This window comes from Colletotrichum jinshuiense, chromosome 4 (genome assembly GCF_051148585.1).
Source record: "Colletotrichum jinshuiense chromosome 4, complete sequence".
In the NCBI taxonomy this organism is placed as follows: domain Eukaryota; kingdom Fungi; phylum Ascomycota; class Sordariomycetes; order Glomerellales; family Glomerellaceae; genus Colletotrichum; species Colletotrichum jinshuiense.
This window is the reverse complement of record NC_139311.1, coordinates 1,036,765-1,055,953: the sequence shown is the minus strand read 5'-3', so window position 1 is coordinate 1,055,953 and position 19,189 is coordinate 1,036,765. Positions and strand designations below refer to the sequence as shown.

General features: G+C 49.5%; 6 protein-coding genes across 6 annotated transcripts; 4 read left to right on the top strand and 2 right to left on the bottom strand.

Annotated features, from left to right (window-relative positions):
- Positions 1-13: 13 nt before the first annotated feature.
- Positions 14-2,141, top strand: EsH8_IV_000275 (uncharacterized protein; the record flags this gene model as incomplete). The annotated part of the gene is made up of 4 exons (XM_083265165.1): positions 14-305; positions 417-1,028; positions 1,097-1,192; positions 1,252-2,141. 4 exons carry the CDS (start codon positions 14-16, stop codon positions 2,139-2,141), a joined length of 1,890 nt encoding a protein of 629 aa, XP_083124060.1.
- Positions 2,142-2,731: 590 nt separating this feature from the next.
- Positions 2,732-4,517, bottom strand: EsH8_IV_000274 (FAD-binding oxidoreductase; the record flags this gene model as incomplete). Its single annotated transcript, XM_083265164.1, has 5 exons — positions 2,732-3,227; positions 3,293-3,605; positions 3,679-3,850; positions 4,014-4,177; positions 4,247-4,517. 5 exons carry the CDS (start codon positions 4,515-4,517, stop codon positions 2,732-2,734), a joined length of 1,416 nt encoding a protein of 471 aa, XP_083124059.1.
- Positions 4,518-7,023: 2,506 nt separating this feature from the next.
- Positions 7,024-8,565, top strand: EsH8_IV_000273 (uncharacterized protein; the record flags this gene model as incomplete). The annotated part of the gene is made up of 7 exons (XM_083265163.1): positions 7,024-7,207; positions 7,270-7,289; positions 7,371-7,404; positions 7,465-7,538; positions 7,608-7,984; positions 8,049-8,144; positions 8,208-8,565. The coding sequence occupies 7 exons, from the start codon at positions 7,024-7,026 to the stop codon at positions 8,563-8,565; spliced, it is 1,143 nt and encodes a 380-aa protein (XP_083124058.1).
- Positions 8,566-9,921: 1,356 nt separating this feature from the next.
- EsH8_IV_000272 (DUF1593 domain-containing protein) lies at positions 9,922-11,430 on the top strand (the record flags this gene model as incomplete). Its single annotated transcript, XM_083265162.1, has 1 exon — positions 9,922-11,430. One exon carries the CDS (start codon positions 9,922-9,924, stop codon positions 11,428-11,430), a length of 1,509 nt encoding a protein of 502 aa, XP_083124057.1.
- A 184-nt stretch (positions 11,431-11,614) lies between these two features.
- EsH8_IV_000271 (Mpv17/PMP22 family protein) lies at positions 11,615-12,181 on the bottom strand (the record flags this gene model as incomplete). Its single annotated transcript, XM_083265161.1, has 1 exon — positions 11,615-12,181. One exon carries the CDS (start codon positions 12,179-12,181, stop codon positions 11,615-11,617), a length of 567 nt encoding a protein of 188 aa, XP_083124056.1.
- Positions 12,182-17,364: 5,183 nt separating this feature from the next.
- Positions 17,365-18,429, top strand: EsH8_IV_000270 (uncharacterized protein; the record flags this gene model as incomplete). Its single annotated transcript, XM_083265160.1, has 1 exon — positions 17,365-18,429. The coding sequence occupies one exon, from the start codon at positions 17,365-17,367 to the stop codon at positions 18,427-18,429; it is 1,065 nt and encodes a 354-aa protein (XP_083124055.1).
- Between the last annotated feature and the right edge of the window lie 760 nt (positions 18,430-19,189).

Here is a 19,189-nt window from a genome sequence, read left to right as displayed (position 1 = left end):
TTCCTCAGGGGCCATGCAGTCATTTCTCTTTGCGGTTGTACTGACCCTACAACTCAAATACGTTTGCGCTCACGTATTCTTTGCAACAGGCAGTACTGCCCAACTCAACAACGTTGCCTACTTCGTGCCTCCAGAATCTGTTGGAAAGGCCCAAGGCCATGCTTTCAACATCCCAAATGGACTCAGTGTATTACCCATCACGGTAATAAACGCAAATACAAGCTCTGTCAATCTTCAAAGTATTGAGAGATTACTGGACAGCTTTTCCACCATCGATGATGTTTTCCAGGACGGCTTCCGCCAAGGTAAGAGTCAAGTTTTCTGATTATTTTCCGGACTGCCAAGTTATATGGGGGCGGCAAAAGCCACCTTGTTGTATTGGCCGTTCCGAATAGATTGCTAATGCTCATATGCAGTCTTGTATGTTCAACCGGGGATTGCAGATAGCAGTGAAGCGCACCCTCGTGTTTCCCAGTTAGGCGACTTCACAATTTATTGGGGCCAATCCAATCTCACCAACAGCCCCACGGTCCCGAATGGGCCATACTTTGTTTCTGAAGCCGGCTTGCTTCATCAAGCGTATCGCTTGTATGCTGACGTTCAGGGTGCCTTCAGTGAGACAATCATCTCCGACAACAATGGATCTTACACGGTCTTGCCAGCTAATGTCCCAGGACAGTCGTTGGCAGTTGCTGTTCCTTCGCGTTTATACTACCAACAGACGGACAAAAAACCTCTGGCAGGGGTGCGGGTTGGGATCAAGGACATCTTCGATATCCGAGGACTAAAAACATCAAACGGGAATCGTGCGTGGTATCAACTATATCCGCCAGCAAACACAACATCAATTGCGGTCCAAAACCTGATCGATGCGGGTGCCATACTTGTCGGAAAAATGAAAACTAGCCAGTTTGCAAACGGTGAGAGCGCCACAGCTGACTGGGTGGATTATCACGCACCGTTCAATCCTCGTGGTGACGGATACCAGGATCCGTCTTCATCATCTGCTGGGCCTGCAGCTGGCATAGGTAAGTGCAACGAGACTCAAGCTTTTAATGGTTCGCTCTACTTATTACTAACACACTTGATTCTATAGCGAGTTACGAATGGCTTGATGTTGCGCTTGGCTCGGATACGGGTGGTAGCATAAGATCTCCAGCTCAGGTACAAGGTGTATTTGGAAACAGACCAAGTAAGCCTGGCATAATTCAACCGCAGATTATTTCTCAGGAGAGAAGCTAATACATATAGGTCATGGCATTGTCTCTTTAGAAGGCGCCATGCCACTTGCGCCCGAATTCGATACGGCAGGGTTGTTTGCTCGCGATCCTAGACTGTGGACTAAAGCAGCAAGGGCATTATATGGTCCTAACATGACAACTTCAACATCGTACCCGTCCAGAATTGTCACTATTGGTTTTACGGACAATGGAACCTCAGAACTCGATATTGTCTCAAACAATTTTCTGACAAAAGTTACCGAGTTTCTCTCCGCGGATGTAACGCCATTCAACCTTACCGACTCCTGGGATAAGATGAACCCCGAGCAACCGAGCCTTCTTTCTTTCATCAATAACACTTACGAGGTTTTGTCTGCAAAAGAACAAGCAAGACTTGTGCGAGATTCGTTCTATGCCGATTACGCCGCAGCAAATGAAGGAAGACTGCCCCATGTCAACCCTGCTCCATTGCAACGCTGGGCTCTTGGTGATGGTTCTTCTTCAACCATTGATGAGGGTATAAGGAACAAGACAATATTCATGGATTGGTTCAACGATAAAATCCTCTATCGTGACCCCAGAACTTGCTCTAATAGCCTGATTCTTTACGTTCCAAGAACACCAAAGGCGACAAGTCGGGACACTTACATCACTGGACCGCAAACACCAAGAGCATTCTCTACAAGCCGCATTGCAGTTATGAGCGAAACACCTGACATGGTGGTTCCTATAGGGCAGGTGGAATACTACTCATCGATAACCAATCAAACTGAGCATCTGCCCGTAACGATTGATATACTAGCTGCGAAGGGGTGCGACGGGATGGTCTTCTCACTCGTAGAAGACCTCTTTGCCGCTGACATAATCGGTCTTAGTCAACCAGGGAAAAGTAGTGTAGAAAGAAAACAGGCTCTCTTTTGATCCTGAATGCGTTGCATTTGATTACATCAAATAAGTTTCATAAGTCCCCACACTGTCTGGAATGTTTGAACGGATATCTCTCCTCTCACTCGAAGCCTACATGTACTGCCTCCTCTCGATTATATACGTGATGACCTGCCCACAACTGGGTACCCTCTCGTGGAGTCCTCATATATCTTCCAATGTACGTTTTGTACCCCCCCTGGTACGAAATGTGTCTCATTTCTAATACCTGCAGATCAAACTAATCATAGAGGTAGAAAATGTCTTTTTCCCAGTGACAAGAGTTCCAGGAATCAGAATAGACATACTTAAACACGGAATTCAAACCAACCCAAAGCTGCACTAGATTTGGTTTCAAGAAGGTGCTCGTGTCAAAAAGAAAATGCAGAACATATAGAATAGAATTTAAGTTTTCTTGCTAATAATACAAGAAAAGAAAGGTAGAAGAATTAATAAAACTAGTAAAGTTCTGCCGTTGCAGTCTTGTAAGTTGTGGGATTGTGGTGAGTCAGGTGTTTTCACACGGGACTCATAAACCCAATGCTGACAAACGAAAAATAGTTGCATGGGAATCGTCCCCCGAATACTCAAGCAAGCTTGAAGCCAGTCCTGCGAAGCTTTTGGAAGACACCCTCGGGATCATACTCTTTTGCGACAGAGTGGACGAACTCAATGTTCTCCGGGCCGTGGGTAGCGAGCGGGTCCTGATCCGCCCAAGCGTAGTTGGTGTACTTCCAGTCCTTGTAAAGACCGAGATCCTTGGCATAAGCATCAATATCGGCTCTGAAATCCAGTGCGAAGGGGAGAATCTTCTCCTGGTTCTCGGCTGTGTCGACCGTCAATGCAATGAGCCACATGATGGTGGGGCCGTCAGCGACTACGTCTTCCAAGCCAAGAACATTGCCGCCGGCCTTAAGTCCATGGTTGACGATGGACTGGGTAACCGGTTGAAACTGGATGAGAACGTTGAAGTCTGATTCGGGAGCCGCAGCCTTCATCTTCTGGGAGTACTCCTTCAGCTTTCCGTCGATGAAATCCAGGACACGGAAATCGTTCGTGGTTTGACCAACAAACCAGTTTGCGCTAAGAAAGATGTTGTCAGCCTTGCCAAACAAAACCTACTCGCATGTTATGTTGGAATAACTTACTAGAGACCAAGAGGTGTAGGTCCGGTGAACTCCGGGACAAGCTCTGCAACTGAGCCGACTCGAAGGGTGCTGGAGATGTTGCCAATAGCGAAGTACTCATTGAAGGCAGGGGCGGTTTCTTTAGCCTCGATGTTGGTCAAGATAGATCTGAGAGTGTAGCCCGTCTTGTCGTAGTACAAAGCGATGATATTTTGACTGGCGGGGTCTTCATCCATATTCTCTGCGAAATCCAGGTAGGCGTTGAAAACTGCGTCTCTATCTGTGAGGTTATAGGTTACAAAGCCACCCCACATCTGGGTTGAGTCGACCGTGTCTGGAAGATGTTAGTCTCATAATTCATACAGGTGTAAGGCTTAAGCCCCAGTGTGCTTAAGATGACAACTAACATTGATCAATTCTGGTGACGAAGCCGAAGTTGCCAGATCCTCCCTTCTGGGCCTTCCAAAGGTCGGCATTTTCGTTCTCGTTGGCGTTTACTACCGAGCCGTCGGCAAGGACGATCTCAAAGTTGACTACCTTGTCGCATGAGAACCCTTCGGAGTTTGTGTGGAAGGAGTACTGATGCAATCATGGTTAGCTGCGTGCCTCGCCCAATATTTACAGACATTCCCAAGACCAAAGACTGCTCCGAGATGGACGTCTTTTACGTAAGATGCAACGAGGTAGAAAGACGTGGCGGGAAAGAAAAAGGACGAAGAAAAAAGAAGTTATGGTCACTTACGCCACCGCCCGTAACAAAGCCACCGACGCCAACAACAGATGCTCTGCCTCCAACAGCAGTAACGCCGTAGGGGTCCAGTGTTGAGTACACCATCTCCCAATTTGATCCAGGCTGAATCGAGGCGACTTTTTTGCTCTCATCGTACGTCGTGGCGTTCATGTAGCCTACAAAAACTCCGAATTAGCTTCTGCTGTCCTTTGGTTTTAGGGTGATGGGCAATGGTGAATGCTTACCGAAGTCAATGGTGATTCCATTTTTGACGCCGTTCGAGCCTTGGAACGCCGAGTGGGCGCCACTGCGAATTCCGAAAGGACATTGCTTTTTTGAGATGATCTTTGCGATCTTCGATACATCTGCAGTGCTCTCCGGCAACACCATGCACCAGGGCTCCTGAGCTGCGTTGGCGGAGTAGTAGGTCTCCAATCTCTGGCTGTAGAAAGTGTTGTCTTTGTAGTAGACCTTACCCTTGAGATCTTCATCTCTGGCCAAGGCAGAACACTTCATAAAATTCAGCAATGATCATCGTTATAGAGAGCGTGGATTACGAACACAAACGCATTGTGGGCTGCGACTGGCAGAGACGGCGGTGGCACTTGAGAGAGCCAAGGTAAAGATCGACAGACCCGATGAGAACTTCATGTTGCACTACAAGAGTCAAACTCACTCTGAAGGTGCATGAGCTCCCGTATAGTTCCGAAGGAGGTCTGAGGGAAAGGTCGGGCGTGGGAAGAATTCAAAGCGAAACAGAAACGGAGGGGCTAAAGGACTCCCAGAGGCAATGTAGCAGATATCTATGCCGTTACAATCAGAGAGTGTGATCAAATCTCCAAAGTTGCTGTGTCCGCAATTTAAAGTTCACACCGTCCCGGCCTCCACAGCATCCTAGGGGATATCGAGGAGAATCGGCACGAGTCGAGGTGATTTGACCTAATGCAACTAGCGGCCATGCATTTCCCACAAGCCGAGTGCCGAAGCGCGTGGGCACAAATTCGGCAGGTGAATAGAAAACTGGGAATGAAGACATATAGGCCCATCAAATATGAACAATTAGACGAAGGGGGGGGGGGGGGGTGATGCCTGTTTCTCCCTCGGTTTTCTATTCCGTATCTGTACTGCTCCGCGAGCTTATAGCAGCGGCCTGAAGGTGCCGAGACAATATGTTGGAACCCGTTCCAATAGTCAACGGGTGCCCATGTACATGCGCACTCCTCCTGTGAGGAGGCCAGCTTCTTATGCAACTTTGTATCACAAGCAAATTCTCGCGGCTGCAAGCCAAGCTGCTCGTCCCGTCTTCATGTCTACTAAGACCGAATGCACTATATTTGTGCGTCCTCGGGGATAACTTAACTGGTGTCTTCATTCAAGAGGGAATTTGAACCAACAGGTTATGGGCCATCGAACTTGGCATTCCAGGGTGTCTTGCTCCCAGTGGGATGGGATGGACGGGAAAAAGGCGCAGATGAGCTTGGCACCCAGATGGCATCGTGCCCACTTCCCCAATTCAGGGTGGCTTGGTTGCTAACATACACCGTGCCACACTAGGGGTTTTATCCCAAACCGGCCAATCAATAACTCTGCATGTTCAGCACCGTCTCCCTGGCTTCTACTATGTCGGAGGGCCCCCCTCCGTACCAATCTTGCCAGCTCTCCCGATCAGATATTTGCCGTTGTTATTTCCCTAGGCGCAGGTTGCGTTGCGGAAGGGCAAGCTTCTTGAATTTTATTTTTGTTGGTAGTCCGTCCTCTGTCTCATTATTCGATGTGACGTGCTCGCCTCCATTTTGATAAACAGCCGTGTGTACCCAACGCCCCGGGTGGCGAGTCAGGCCGCGTTATGCGCGCCTCTCTATCAGGTCTATCCCTGAAAGCTACAATGGAAAAATGGCAGATGTGATAGGCTGCAGGCAGCATAAGATCACAACAAGAAGCCGCTAATAAAGATCAACGTGACGGAACGCAACGACTGCCCTTCTTCTGCTCCATTTCGGCACAACTAAGGGGCCATTGTGGTGGAGACTCATGCTTCCCGGCAGGGCCTGTTGGACATGGACTGCCTACCATGTGTATCAGGAGAGTAAGGAACATTGTAGAATATCGTGCGGACACCGATTGATGTGCCATACCATTATCTTGATTTCTCGGGGGAATCAAGGATGTGCTCCTCTCCCCGAGGCTTGGTCCAGATCACTCGGCAACGGCGGAGCAATGTAGCCAGGGTTGTCCGTTCCAACACCCTACTATTAAAAGTCAAACCCGGATGAACCCTGGTTTCTTGCAAGGGGTATGCCTTGAAGAGGCCAACTGGGGTCAGCGCAGAAAAGGGCCTCCGGTGCTTTTGTCAGGACTTTTCTAGCCCCCACCCGACCCCCACATCCCCCAGCTTCTCACAATCTTGTCCTTTTGTATGGGCGCTCCATTTCGTGCCGGGCGCACTACGGGGTGGTGTGGGCCAATCACCCTTGCCGAAATCGAGAAGTTCCAACGACGGTTGAACCTTAATATGAGTTCAGACTAGATTTATGGAACAGGGTACAATGCAGCTAGCTCGATTCCCACGAATGAAGAGTCCATCGCTTTTAAGAAGCTTTGGTTGGGATCAAGGGCAGAAAAAAAAAGCATAGCAGCACACAATATGAATTGAATTGGTACAAATTCTGATGAGATTTTCGCCCCTAAACGAACGATTCTTTAGTACTCAACGATACAAAGCACGCAACGGTTTCTTCAGGCGTCTAGGTTTGACCCATGTCTTCCAACGGCGTGATTCCACAGTTCATCCCATTAAAAGGCGGAATAATCCTCTGGGTATTTAATTACGGGGCAAAGGAGGACTGTCAGCATTTTATATTAGATCCTTGTCTTCTGAAAATCGGGAGATCCGAGGTTCATTTGCCCAAGGCGATGTGAGAACAATCTTGAAGGATTCGTCTTGATATATCATCAAAACGAATGCTGCCTCCCGCTAGTTCCAGAGTTGCGGCTGTTCGTCAACTCAACAAAGCTAGCCAGTATGTCGGAAGTTTCTGTGATCCCGCCCCCGCCCGGCGTTGAGGTCAACTTCGACCATCCTCGACAGCAGAAGGTTCTCGAGCACTACCTGCTTTTCGGTATTGGCGGTGGGCTTGCTTTAATCGCCCTATTACAGAGGTTCTACACCAAGATCTTCCTTTCGAAAGGTTTGCAAATTGACGATGGTATGTTTATCTCGTTTTGGCCTAGGGCACTTGGTCGATCATTTGCTGATTTTACTTTGAAGCATTCATGTTCCTTGGATGGGTAAGTAACTTTTGAAGATCCCATTGTATTGGATTCCATCTACTTGGCCATTTCACCATTGGCTGACCCGAAATTCCACAGGCTGCTTCAGTGGTCACACAGGCTATGCTCGTTGGTATGTATCACGCACTTTACACTCCGCGAGTCATCGATACTAACCCAATCGCTACTGAAGCGTCCATAATTGAGGGCGGCATGTGCGCGCATGCTTGGGAGATGCCTCTATCTAGATTTGAGCGTTATTCCGTCGTAAGTATTTACCAAGGCCAACGAATCCAGACTTGAGAGATGTTAGAAACAGGCACTGACATACATTAGACCACCTACGTCACAGCACCGGTCTTTATGCTATGTAACGGCTTTACGAAGCTGTCTTTGTTAACATTTTACCTTCATCTATCACCACAAAAATGGTTCCGAGTAGCGGTGTGGATAGGCATCGCCATTGTCTCCCTCTACACAGGCTGCATCACCACCCTCATGCTCTTTCATTGCAACCCCATCCGGAAGGCCTTTGATTTTGGCATCGTCGGAGGATCATGCTTAGACGTCGGTGTGCTTTATATGGCAACGGCCGTGTCGAATATCATAACCGATGTTATGCTGTTTATCTTGCCTATGCCGATGATCTTCAACCTTCGCATGAAGCTGGCGCAGAAGATTGGAGCCGCGCTGATCTTCGCTATCGGATCCATGTTAGTGAACAGTCTTTGGAGTATGGTGGCCGCTACGAGTCAAATAGCTAACCCTTTCTGGCAGAACCGTCGCTACATCAGTTGTTCGCCTAACCTATCTCCCTCCATTGCTGACGAGCGTCGATCCATCGTGGGATGCTGCTCCGGCGAATATCTGGACGTGAGTTGCCCCATTCCTCCACTGCTTTGACAAGTCTAGTCTAATTTCCGTAATCTTTAATAGCTTTGTCGAAGCCAATTTGTTCGTTATTTGCGGTTCAATGCCGACACTGAGAAAGTTCTTCAAGCACTTTGCCCCCCGTTTAATAGGTTCCTCGACAACTCCTTCCTCGTACGGACAATACCATGCGTCGTCGTATGCGAACCAGCGAACGGCCGCCATGAGGAGCCGGCAACGAAAACAATACGAGCAGTTCACGGAGGAAAATGAAATGCGTACATTCAACTCAGATGGAAAACGAAAGGATGAAGATGGAGGGTTCACGTCTGTTATTGTCGCTACCAGAGGCAGGGAAAGTGCAGACGATATGAGCGACAAGGCGATATTGCAAACCAAGACCGTCACTATACAACGCGACTAAGGGAAAATGATCTAATGAATTAATATTGCGTTATTTTTCTTTTACCCGTGAATATTTGGAGGTGCCATCCTCTGATGTATTCGAACTATTCTTTGGACCAAAAGGATTACACCACTTGCCCCTGTGCGCTATTCAAAAACACCTCCAAGACTTGTGTATTCAGACCATTAATATCACTGATGTACGATTTGTTTCCATATTTACTCGCTCATCGCCCTTAACCGAAATGTTGCGGCTTTCAATCGCAAACTTAACCAGTGTTGTTGTTATTGTTGTAGAAGTTTTCTTTAGGGGCAATATGATGTTCAGGGGTTGTCACATTTCTTGAAGGAACAGATGATTCTGCTGCAAATCCACCAAGTCTCCTCTTCTTGCGAAGTCAAGTCGTACGCTCTGCTATTTCCTCCAGATCGTATTGAATAGTCTGATTCAAGAACATGTCCTGGTTCAGCAAGTTGTCCTCGTTCCTGTTATCACAAATATTCTAAATTTACATTGCCTTAGGGGTCTTTCTACCGTGATGGCGGGTACTTGCTTGCGGGTTGTGGATACCATCATTTACTCATCGGATCAGGATACAACCTGTCGTCTTCAATTTGGCCGTATCTTCCTCTCGGCTGGGGTACAAATTGGGGTTGGTAACATTCCTGCTGGTGTGGATTTGTTAGTCCCGGATAACGCCGAGACTTACTCCATAGGGGCGTCAGCAATCACATTTTAAAGTTTGATTACCCCCCAAGCTTCAAATGCACGCTTGGTTCTTCATCAAGTTGCGACGGAAAAGAGCGCTTTTTTTGCGGGCGTTGTATACAACGGTAACCCTGTTATGTGCTATGAGGTGACTGAGAGAAAGGGGTCATCCCGAGGCATTCAGCTGCGCACCGCCCCTACGCTGTGGCACACTCATATCCCAGCCACAGGCAACGGTCACGTGCTCATATCGTCATTTGTCTAATTTTAGACTCAAAAGCCGTACCCTTCAATCTCACTACTCATCTTTCTGCACCGTACTATGTGTATTGCGTGATAATCCAACCATTCTAAGGAGGTTGTGTTTGTTTGACAGAGTCTCTTTGATCCCAATTCCAGCGTTGACCACTACTGGATGTTTTCTATCTCAGCCGGATAGAAGTCCGAAACATGGATCGATTTCCCACCTGACTGACGCAATGCTCTCCAGAGAGAGCTGCCTGCCCCATAAATGCCCCTACCAAACACGGCAATCTGTAGCGTAGCAAGCACCGGGCACGAAACATCGCCTTCGGTTTCCCCTCATTTTCGCTCAAATGCGTTCACTAGAGCTGGAGAACGATATTTCTGCACCACTGCATAACCAAGTCGGTCAGATGATACACAATGGTTCGGTTCGGGAGCTTTCTGAAGACGGTTGTGGTACTCTCTTGCCTTGCCCCATCGCTCGCGTCACAATGCACGCCCTCGGCCGCTGAAAAGCCCCGAGTATTCCTGCTCAGCGACATTGCGAACGAGCCCGACGATGCGCAGTCTTTTGTGAGGCTACTTGTTTATACCAATGAGCTCCAAATCGAAGGTTTGGTGGCCACGACCAGCATCTGGCTGAATGACACCACCCGCCCAGATCTGATGCACGACATTGTCGATGCATATGAGAAGGCACTTCCCAACCTGCGGAATCATGCAGTTGGTTGGCCTGAAGTCAGCCATCTTAGAAGTTTGATTACATCGGGGTTGCCCGTCTATGGTATGGAAGGAGTCGGCGAAGGAAAAGACAGCGAAGGGTCGAAGAGGCTGGTGAATGCCGTCGATGCTTCGGACGAGCCGCTATGGGTGCCGGTGTGGGGAGGCGCCTCCGTTCTTGCACAGGCGTTGTGGCATGTCAATGCCACGAGATCACACTCCGATATCGAAAAGTTCGTGGCGAAGCTTCGCGTCTATACCATCTCTGACCAGGACAACACCGGCTCGTGGATCCGTCGGCACTGGCCACAGCTCTTCTACATCGCTAGTGTCCATCACTTCAACCGCTATGCCCTGGCTGCATGGGGAGGGATCTCAGGAGAGGAGTATTACAACTTTCCAAGTTTCGCCAATTCGGAGGTTGTTTCGCCTGAATGGATTAAGCAGAATATACAGAGCGTCGGGCCGCTAGGCGCAAAATACCCCGATGCAGACTTCATCGTCGAGGGTGACACGCCTTCGTTGCTCTACCTTATTCCAAACGGTCTCTCGGATCCTGAGCAGCCGGAGTGGGGGTCTTGGGGAGGCCGCTACGGTCCGGTTACCTATGGCGAGGGACACTACGCCGATAGCGTTGATGTCATCAAAGGGGCTTCAGGGAGGACGATCATGAGCTCCCAGGCGACTGTGTGGAGATGGCGAGAGGCTTTCCAAAACGACTTCGCTGCGCGTATCAAGTGGTCCGCCAGCGCGAAGTTTACCGATGCTCAACACGCTCCGGTCATTGTGCTGAACGGCGACACGTCTCGCAAGGTTGTCAAAATGGTTCTCAAGGAAGATGACGTGGTTGGGCTTGATGCGAGAGAGTCCTGCGACCCCGACGGAGGAGAGCTGACGTTCAAGTGGTGGCAGTACCTGGAGCCGTCTTCGAACAATAACAACCCTGGGAGAGATGTTGGAAAGCTCGAGCTCAGTGACACCGACGCACCTATCATCACAGTCACCATGCCGTCGAAAGAGACACTGCGCGCTCCTGGGCGCAACCGCCACCCGGATGACGACAAGCACATGCATCTGATATTAGAAGTTTCGGACGGCTCCCTGGTATCATATCGAAGAGTTGTCTTCACAATTCTAGGACCCAAGTCGAGCGATGAAGCCTTGGATATCGAGAAGGCAGCAAAGGATATCAATCACGACGAACTGTGAGCAGAAGACGATCATTCTTGAAATTGGGAATTACTCCGTATACAGCCCCTCCCCTCTACTATACTTTGCAAGGCAGGCCAGGCTGCAATGCATGGATCAACCATTTCCAAACCCAACAAAAACTCCATGCTCTGATGCAACCTTTTTTTGGTACACAAATGAAGAAAGCCGCTTGCTTGAAAGCTTATAACAAGAAAAACGTGAGAAACATGTTCCATATAAACCCAACGCACATGCCCACTAGCGCCCTGTATCCCACAGGGACGAGGGCAAAGTTCAGCATGGCCACCAACGGCCAGAACTTCCAGGCCGCCTTGATTAGGTCGAAGATTCTCTCGCTCCAGATTTGATAGACCAGAGGCGACAACCCGAACCGTAGGGCGGACGTGATTATGAGAAAGGCCGAGTTCATCATGAAGAGACCCAAGGTCTGGTCGACCAGGACCTTGCGGGCGACATTGAAGTAGTTTTTGGTGGCGGGCTTCTCGGGTTTCTCGACCTTGGGCTCGACTATGGAGCCCTTCCTCCCCCTGCCTTTGGCCGAGTTGGGAAACTGATCTTCGAGAAAGTGCTGCCACCAGTAGTTGATGTGGCCCTGTATGAAGCCGAACGTTGCGAACTCGAACACGCGGCGCAAGTCAAGGGAGGGCCCACTGCCAGCCAGCCTGTGCTGGTTGACGATCTGGGCTGTGAGGTTTGCGCTGCCCTTCAGTAGTGATGACTGGACAGCCGTGGCGAGCATGGATGGCATTATGACGACTGCTCGGGTTGTTCGGGGGCTCGCTGGCGCATTTGAGGCTGAATGAGCTGGTCGGTGTTTTGAAGTTGCGGTGTGTTTTTTAATTGGGACCACGTTGTACATACCAGAGTGTTGGAGCACAGAGCTGCTCTCGGTCGGTTCATGTCAGCGCCGATATCGTGCCTAATCTCGGTACATCCTGCCGATCCACACATGAAACGGGCAGGTATAACCACCCGTTTTAAAGAAGGATTCAGACAGACTTGCCCAAAAGTTCCAGGCTGAAGGTTATGGTCTGAAAATGACTGGCAATTCTTGCGACAAGCGAGGCCAACCTAAAAAATTAAGAGAGAAGGCCTAATTGAAGCTGGCTGTGAAGTGCAATTGCAGGGGTGCGCAATCCCGATTAGAGCCGAGCTGTGCACGTGCATTCATTTTCCAAATACGGAGAAGGCCCTGAATACCTTGTAGTATGACGCTTAAAAATGAATTCCAGGCGTTCGCATGGGTTGAAATTTGCCAGGGATACAGGCATAAATCGTTGATTCGCCAAAGGCATTGGCACCGCGGTATTACTACCTACGCCTGGTGCGTGTTTCAACTGCAAGATTCCTACCGTGAGGTATCGATTGGGCATCAGAGAATGCAGCATCTCACCAAATCAAAGAAGAAATGAAAAAAAAAATACATATTATCCTTAAGCCTTCTTTCGCATTGGAATTCAAGCTTGTCTCTCTTATGCCTACAATAACCTGTTGACAAGTTGAGCCGCAGTCATGAGCCAGGGTATTCAACGATACCGTCCGTGCCGCCTTTCCCGTTCCTCGACTTAGTCCGTGCAAGTCATAAAAACACTGCCGTGCCTCCTCCTTATGCGAGAAACAAAGTCCAAGTGTTTTGAGAAACAGGATCCGACCGCAGATAATGAAACGTTTCGACAACATCCTTCGCTGTGGGATCCAGCTTCGCATATGCTACATATACCTCTTTCTAATCACCTGAACCATGAAGTTTGCTATGCGTCCGCAGCGAATCTACCACCTGGTTGGCATCTTTTAGTCATATGTAGTTACTCATGGATGGCTAATAGATATGTATGTATCATTGAGGGGCCGCTATGGTGAGAAATGACTGTGTCCCCGGATCCGACGTTGAGAACATGCCAGCCACGAAGGGTACAGCCAATGCTGGTAGTGTTCCGTCAAATTTCTAGACGCTCTACAAGAACTCGATATTTTGGAGGACGGTGGTTTGAATGGGGTTCATGATGTACTTGTCCGAGAATCCCCGACGCTCTTAGGTGTGAAGTCTGGCTTTCTGAGCGGCGTATTCTTTGGGGGAAACCCCGCCAGTTCTCACGAAGCGCTGTGTGGATTGAAGCAGATGTATTTCGCTACTAATTTATAATTCATTCGGTTAACTATCTGACTGGCTGCTGCTCAAAGTCTTCGGCCTGGCAAGTACCGATAGGAACAAATCTTCAATAAGCTACACGCAAGTTCATGTGTAGTGACATTCCATCAACGGTTTTTTTTTTTTTTTGGAGTCATCCGCTATTATTAAATCAATGAATGTAACTAGCTTGTTTGAGATAGTCGATGATAATACTGTTTTGAATTCTACATCTTTTAATCTCAGCAAAAGTACGTCTTTGGATCCCGCAATATTTTAAGGAAAGGGGAAAAAGAACATAGAACAGCCTTGAGCATTATTTATGCGTCAATCTAAATTGGAGAGATATGCAAAAATTGCCTTGTAGAAGAACCCCCAGAATGCATGCTGCTGGTAGTTCTGTCGTCTGCCGGTGGCCAATATCTAAACTGAACATCGCAGAATGTGCTTGTTACATTTGCAGAGCATCCAGCTTGGCCTATCTGTAGTAAAACCCTATGTGAGTGTCGCCAAGCTGGTTATATGCACCCAGCCCCATACGGTTTTTCGTTATTCCCAAAAGGTTAACTGTGTGCTAAACCCTCATCGACTTACCAGTATTCAAGCATATAGAGAGATGATAACTCGCCATCATTGTTGCTGTATATGTTATATTCCGGAGACCTATCGTCTGATCAGGGCCTATATGCCCAGGAGCAAACGTCGTTGGTGGTGTTATCACATTCCAGGACCAGCAGGCACAAGTCTCGTGCTATGGCCGGGCGTCAGTAGCTTGAAACTTACTGGTATGGGACCAACATAATGCTATGTATGCTATGGAGCTTACCTTCATGATCGCCTCTACGCGCAGAGGCGAGGTAGCAGATGGTATTTAGGGCGAGTGAAAGAGCGAACATTTCGAAGGCAAGGAGTCTTGAACTTAGCGGAAGCACATTATATGGGAAACATAACTAGCGTCATGCCCCAGATACCATCTCGCCTATCGATAACACGGATTTTGAGTTGAGATGCCGCTTATCTTTCGCTTCCTGCAACGTGACCTGTCTTGGGGCTGTGGGGATCCGGGGTAAGTGGAGTTCTTGTTCTGGGGTAAATGTAAATGACAGCTGGATGTAGGGAACGAGGGCAGGCACGGTGAACTGTTTGTGAATGTGCAAGTACATGGGAATGTCACCAAATAATTTATGGCATCGGGCTCTATAAGAATATTACTTGCTGTCGCTCTCGGTCTCGTTTGACTACATTGCGCCTAATGTAAAATGGTGTTTATTGATGCGGCACTCCATTGCCTATTGCTGCTGCCAAATCACACCGCTCTTATTATTCTGACGCTAACTGTTTTGTATATCATAGTCCGGTGATGGAACGTAGAAAATACAAAAGTCACGGTCACACTCGTCGGATGTGTCGGTAAGAGCAGCCGTTACCATCCTTGCCTATTCGATACGGACACAAAAACACGAGAGCCTGGCCCCTAATGGATTTGTCACTGAGACCTAGCATGTTTGGTCTATCAACATGAGGCTGCGCTTTTAGAAAAAGCTTAGCACCTAGACCTCGGTGAAGTGTTTCCCGAGCTTACTTGCACGAGATGGTTGTATCCTCGTACAAGCGCATTGTGCGATCTTTGAAGACATTCTTTATAGAAACCTTGATTTCGACAAGACTTATATTGCCGAGCAAATTATTTTACTGCGATAGTTGTTGACACCGTGGGCCAATGCTTTCAACCTGGACTGGTACCAATGTCAATGCAACGATTTGGCGAATTCAATAACAATTAAGCCTGAGGCTCACACAGTAGTACACGACCCATGAGCCAAATACGAGGCACTTTGATTGGTTATTATTGTGAACGAAGGCTCGAACCACAAAAACCTTCCCTAAGACTTAGAGTTAGTAAACGGGGCTTAGGACAAACATTGTCGTGGTTTTCTATGTGGAGGTGGAGCCACCCCGCGATATGGTTGGGTTGGTGGAGCAGGTGTTCGTCTGGCAATAGTATTCATTGCAAGAAAAGTTTGATCGTCCCGTGGCCAGCCAGAAATGAGGGCCAAAAGAAGGAAATCCATCGTATCTACTAGGCTACAAAAGGAGCTTCCTACGGCGATGTTCCCTGTATGCACCCTTTGTAGTTAGCGTTGCAAGAAGATGGGGCCTTGCGTCTGATCATTTACCCTTCAAGGGGTTGACAAGCCGATGTCGTCAGCAGCCTATTGACTACTTTGGACGATGCCCTTCCACTAAGCACTTCGGTTCGGCCATGTTTGGGCCGACTGCCGAATAGTTGTGGTCAGCTGTCGATTAGAGAATGCAAAATGAAGTCACGCATAGTATAGTCATGCATGATGTACTAGTCCACCATCAGGCTAGACTTATTTCTTAACCCCATTTCATCACCGCTTGGCACTCTCGCCTACAGACAATACGGCTAGGCGGTTTTGTTGACTTAGATGCCATCTGCACTGGTCGGAGATCGAACTCGTATTTGCCGGTTGAGGGGTTGTGGCCTGCCAAGGCGGACTAATTCAACACCTTCTTGTCAGGACCAGCTCACTCCACATTTTTACCGCCCCCCTCCCCTGAAGCGAAGAAACGTTTTGGTAAAAGCCGGAGTTGTCGGTAATCACTCTGTGATAGTATCATTGGCACTGCATGTTTAGGGGGCGGGAAAAGAACTTCGGCTTATTTCTGCGAAGAGCCAAAAACAGCAAAGAATAAATGTCAAAAAGGCGGGGGAAATAGGATCGTGCATGAACCCACTAAATAGAGTCTTCCGCTCTTTCCACGCACTTGGTCAACCTTGGTTACTTCCCGGGCCATCTACTGACGAGACGATGACCCCGTACCGAAATATCCGACGCGTGCTTGAAGGCTATGATTGATGGATTCCGAGCGAGGTTGTGTGAAACTCGAGTGAAGACTTCGGATGGCGTTTGTTCTCGTGTGCAATGGTGGATCAGTAGCGGGACCATTGAGTTCGTGAGACAGGTGAGCCCGCACCGCAATGTGGCTTAGGCCAGAAGTAAAAAGTATTGTCAATTTGAGACGTTTCCCCTGGCACCAGCATGTATGCTGTACTGCCAAGACTTGACATTTCGTTGAATATAGTACCGCCCGTCTAGACCTGTTGTTTAATTAGTCTTTGCCAGAATTGGAGATCGCAGAAGAAGACAATTTTAATAACCCCCGATTAACAAGCGACTAAGCCACAAAATCGCTCGTCTTTAGGTTCCAGCTAGGGAACGAGTCCTTCTAGAACTCATCAGCTGTTTCTGCGAGGAATTCATTCCATGGCCCGAGCGCATGGCCATCCCATGAACCATGCCCAGCCCCAGTCAGCGTTGTGCCAAGACTCAGCGTGTGAGCCAAGGTGCGGAAGTTTCAAAAGCATGAATCGGGGAGCTCAAGGTTCCAGAGTAAGCAAACCACTCTTTATTTCTGCCCGTTGGGGTTCCATTCGTGTAGCATTCGACCGACCTGGCAACCACTAGCCCCCAATCAGTTGGCGATCCCAGCTGCCCCAGAACCACTCCGGAGCCATGCCCAGCTCCCTCCAAGCTCGCGGTAAATGAATGCGGAGGCGACATCCCCGGTCCAAGGGCCGGCCCAATTTCGTCCTCCAACGAACGTGCAGGCCATGGGGTGTATCTGCCGGAGTGGTGCGCATCAAGCCGATCGCCGTCTCCACCTCGTCGAGAACGATATAAACATGTTGCCGTACCTGGTTCCCCAAAGAGGAAAGTTATCAGAGCTATCTCCTCCATCCTCATTCTTTACTCCTCGCTAGGTAAACAGTAATCATGGCCAAATTCTCTTTCATCACGGCAGCGCTGGCCCTTGCCTCCTCCGCCGCCGCCCAGTGCGGCTCCGGCACGCCCGATGCTCGCGTCACCGGCTCCGGAAGCTCCTTCGTCGCCACCAAGGGCTCCAGCCAGGTCTACGCCGGCTCCGACTACCGCGCTGCCATCCAGGCCGCGCTCGACTCCATCAGCAGCGGCCAGCGCGTCTCGGTGATTGCCTCCGGCTCCATCGGCGCCAACACCATCACCATCACCAGCGGCAAGACCTTCGAGGGATGCGGAACCATCAACGTCGCCACCCGCTCCGGCCGCGGCGCCATCGAGGTGACCAACGCCTCGGGCGTCAAGATCCCCTACCTCACCATGACGGGCAACCCGTACTTCGGCCTGCGCTTCTCCGGTGACAAGGACCTCACCCTCGGTGCCATCACCATGAACCTCAGCGGCGGCCTCGGCATCCGCTTCGACCGTGACTTGGCCGCCAACTCCAATGTCAAGATGGGCGTTATCAGAGTCACCGGAGCCAGCAGCCACGCTGTCGAGACCTGGAACATTGACGGCTTGACCATCGACCAGGTCATCGCCAAGGACTGCGGCGAGTCAGGACTGCTGCTCCAGAAGACCACCAACGCGCGCGTCGGTCTCGTTGACGGCAACAACGTCGGTGCCGGCTCCGGCTATGGAACCCTCCGCTTCGCCAACAACAACGGCCAGCTGGCCAGCGGAGCCTACACCACCAACGTCTTCATCACCAAGGTCGTCTCCCGCGGCGGCGGCCGTGGCGTCTTCTGCGTCTCGCAGTCCGGCGCCGCCGAGATCGGCAGCATCGACCTGGCCAACAACGGCAACAACGCCATCCTCATCGAGAACTGCTACAACGTCAACATCAAGGGCGGTACCGTCAACGGCGGCGGCGAGGTCCGCATCTCTGCCCGTACCGAGTTCCCTAACACCCGCGACGTCACCATCACCGCCAAGGTTGACGGCACCACCGTCCGCGAGTCCCCTTGCGGTGACAACATCACCTGGAACCTCACTGGCAACGGTGCGAGGAACATCTGCTAAGTGCGAGGATGGGTTTGTGGTGGACGATAGCAGCGTGATGGAAGCGTGTTTTTCTCTTTTCAGCAGTACATTATTTCCTTCTGGCCACAGCCAGCTACTGTCCATATTTCTTATTCACAATTGGTGGCGCTCGATTTCATCAATGGTCAACAAAAAGGTCAACTGAGCGTTCCGTATCAAAGCGCAACGCGGCAGCGAGAAGCGAGATCTTCCCAGAGAGGAAGTGAGAGTCATTATAGCTCATTTAGCACCCTACAGGGTAGTAACAAATGCAAAGACAGGCTTCACTCTCAAAATGACTGGATCCCCAAACCCATTTACCCGCCGACTTTTTGTGTTTGCTCCTGCTCCGACCTCATTAATGCGCGGTGCAGATCACTCGCGAAGAGGAAAGTGGTAGCCGCTTTTAGCCCCTATTCAAGGGGCCAACATAGTCACCCCGGCTGGTCACCAAGATCGTCGTATTAAGCTTATAACGAGTGCCGCAGTTGCCGCTGTAAAGAGATCACTGCACACCATTTGGCAGCGCATGTTTAGATAAACCACAGTATCCGTAGGTATTGTGCAATGTTTCAAAAACCCCAGCTTGTCACTTTTGACTCCGATCGCAGGGGGGCCAATCCGTCTTGTTTTTCGACTGTTTAACTGAATCAGAAATCAAGTTCAAGGTTCATAATAAAAATCTCAGATCAGTGGATCCGCTGGCATGGTTTCCACAGGAGGTGTGTATTTATTTTATTTTTGAATTGCGCTGCTGGGC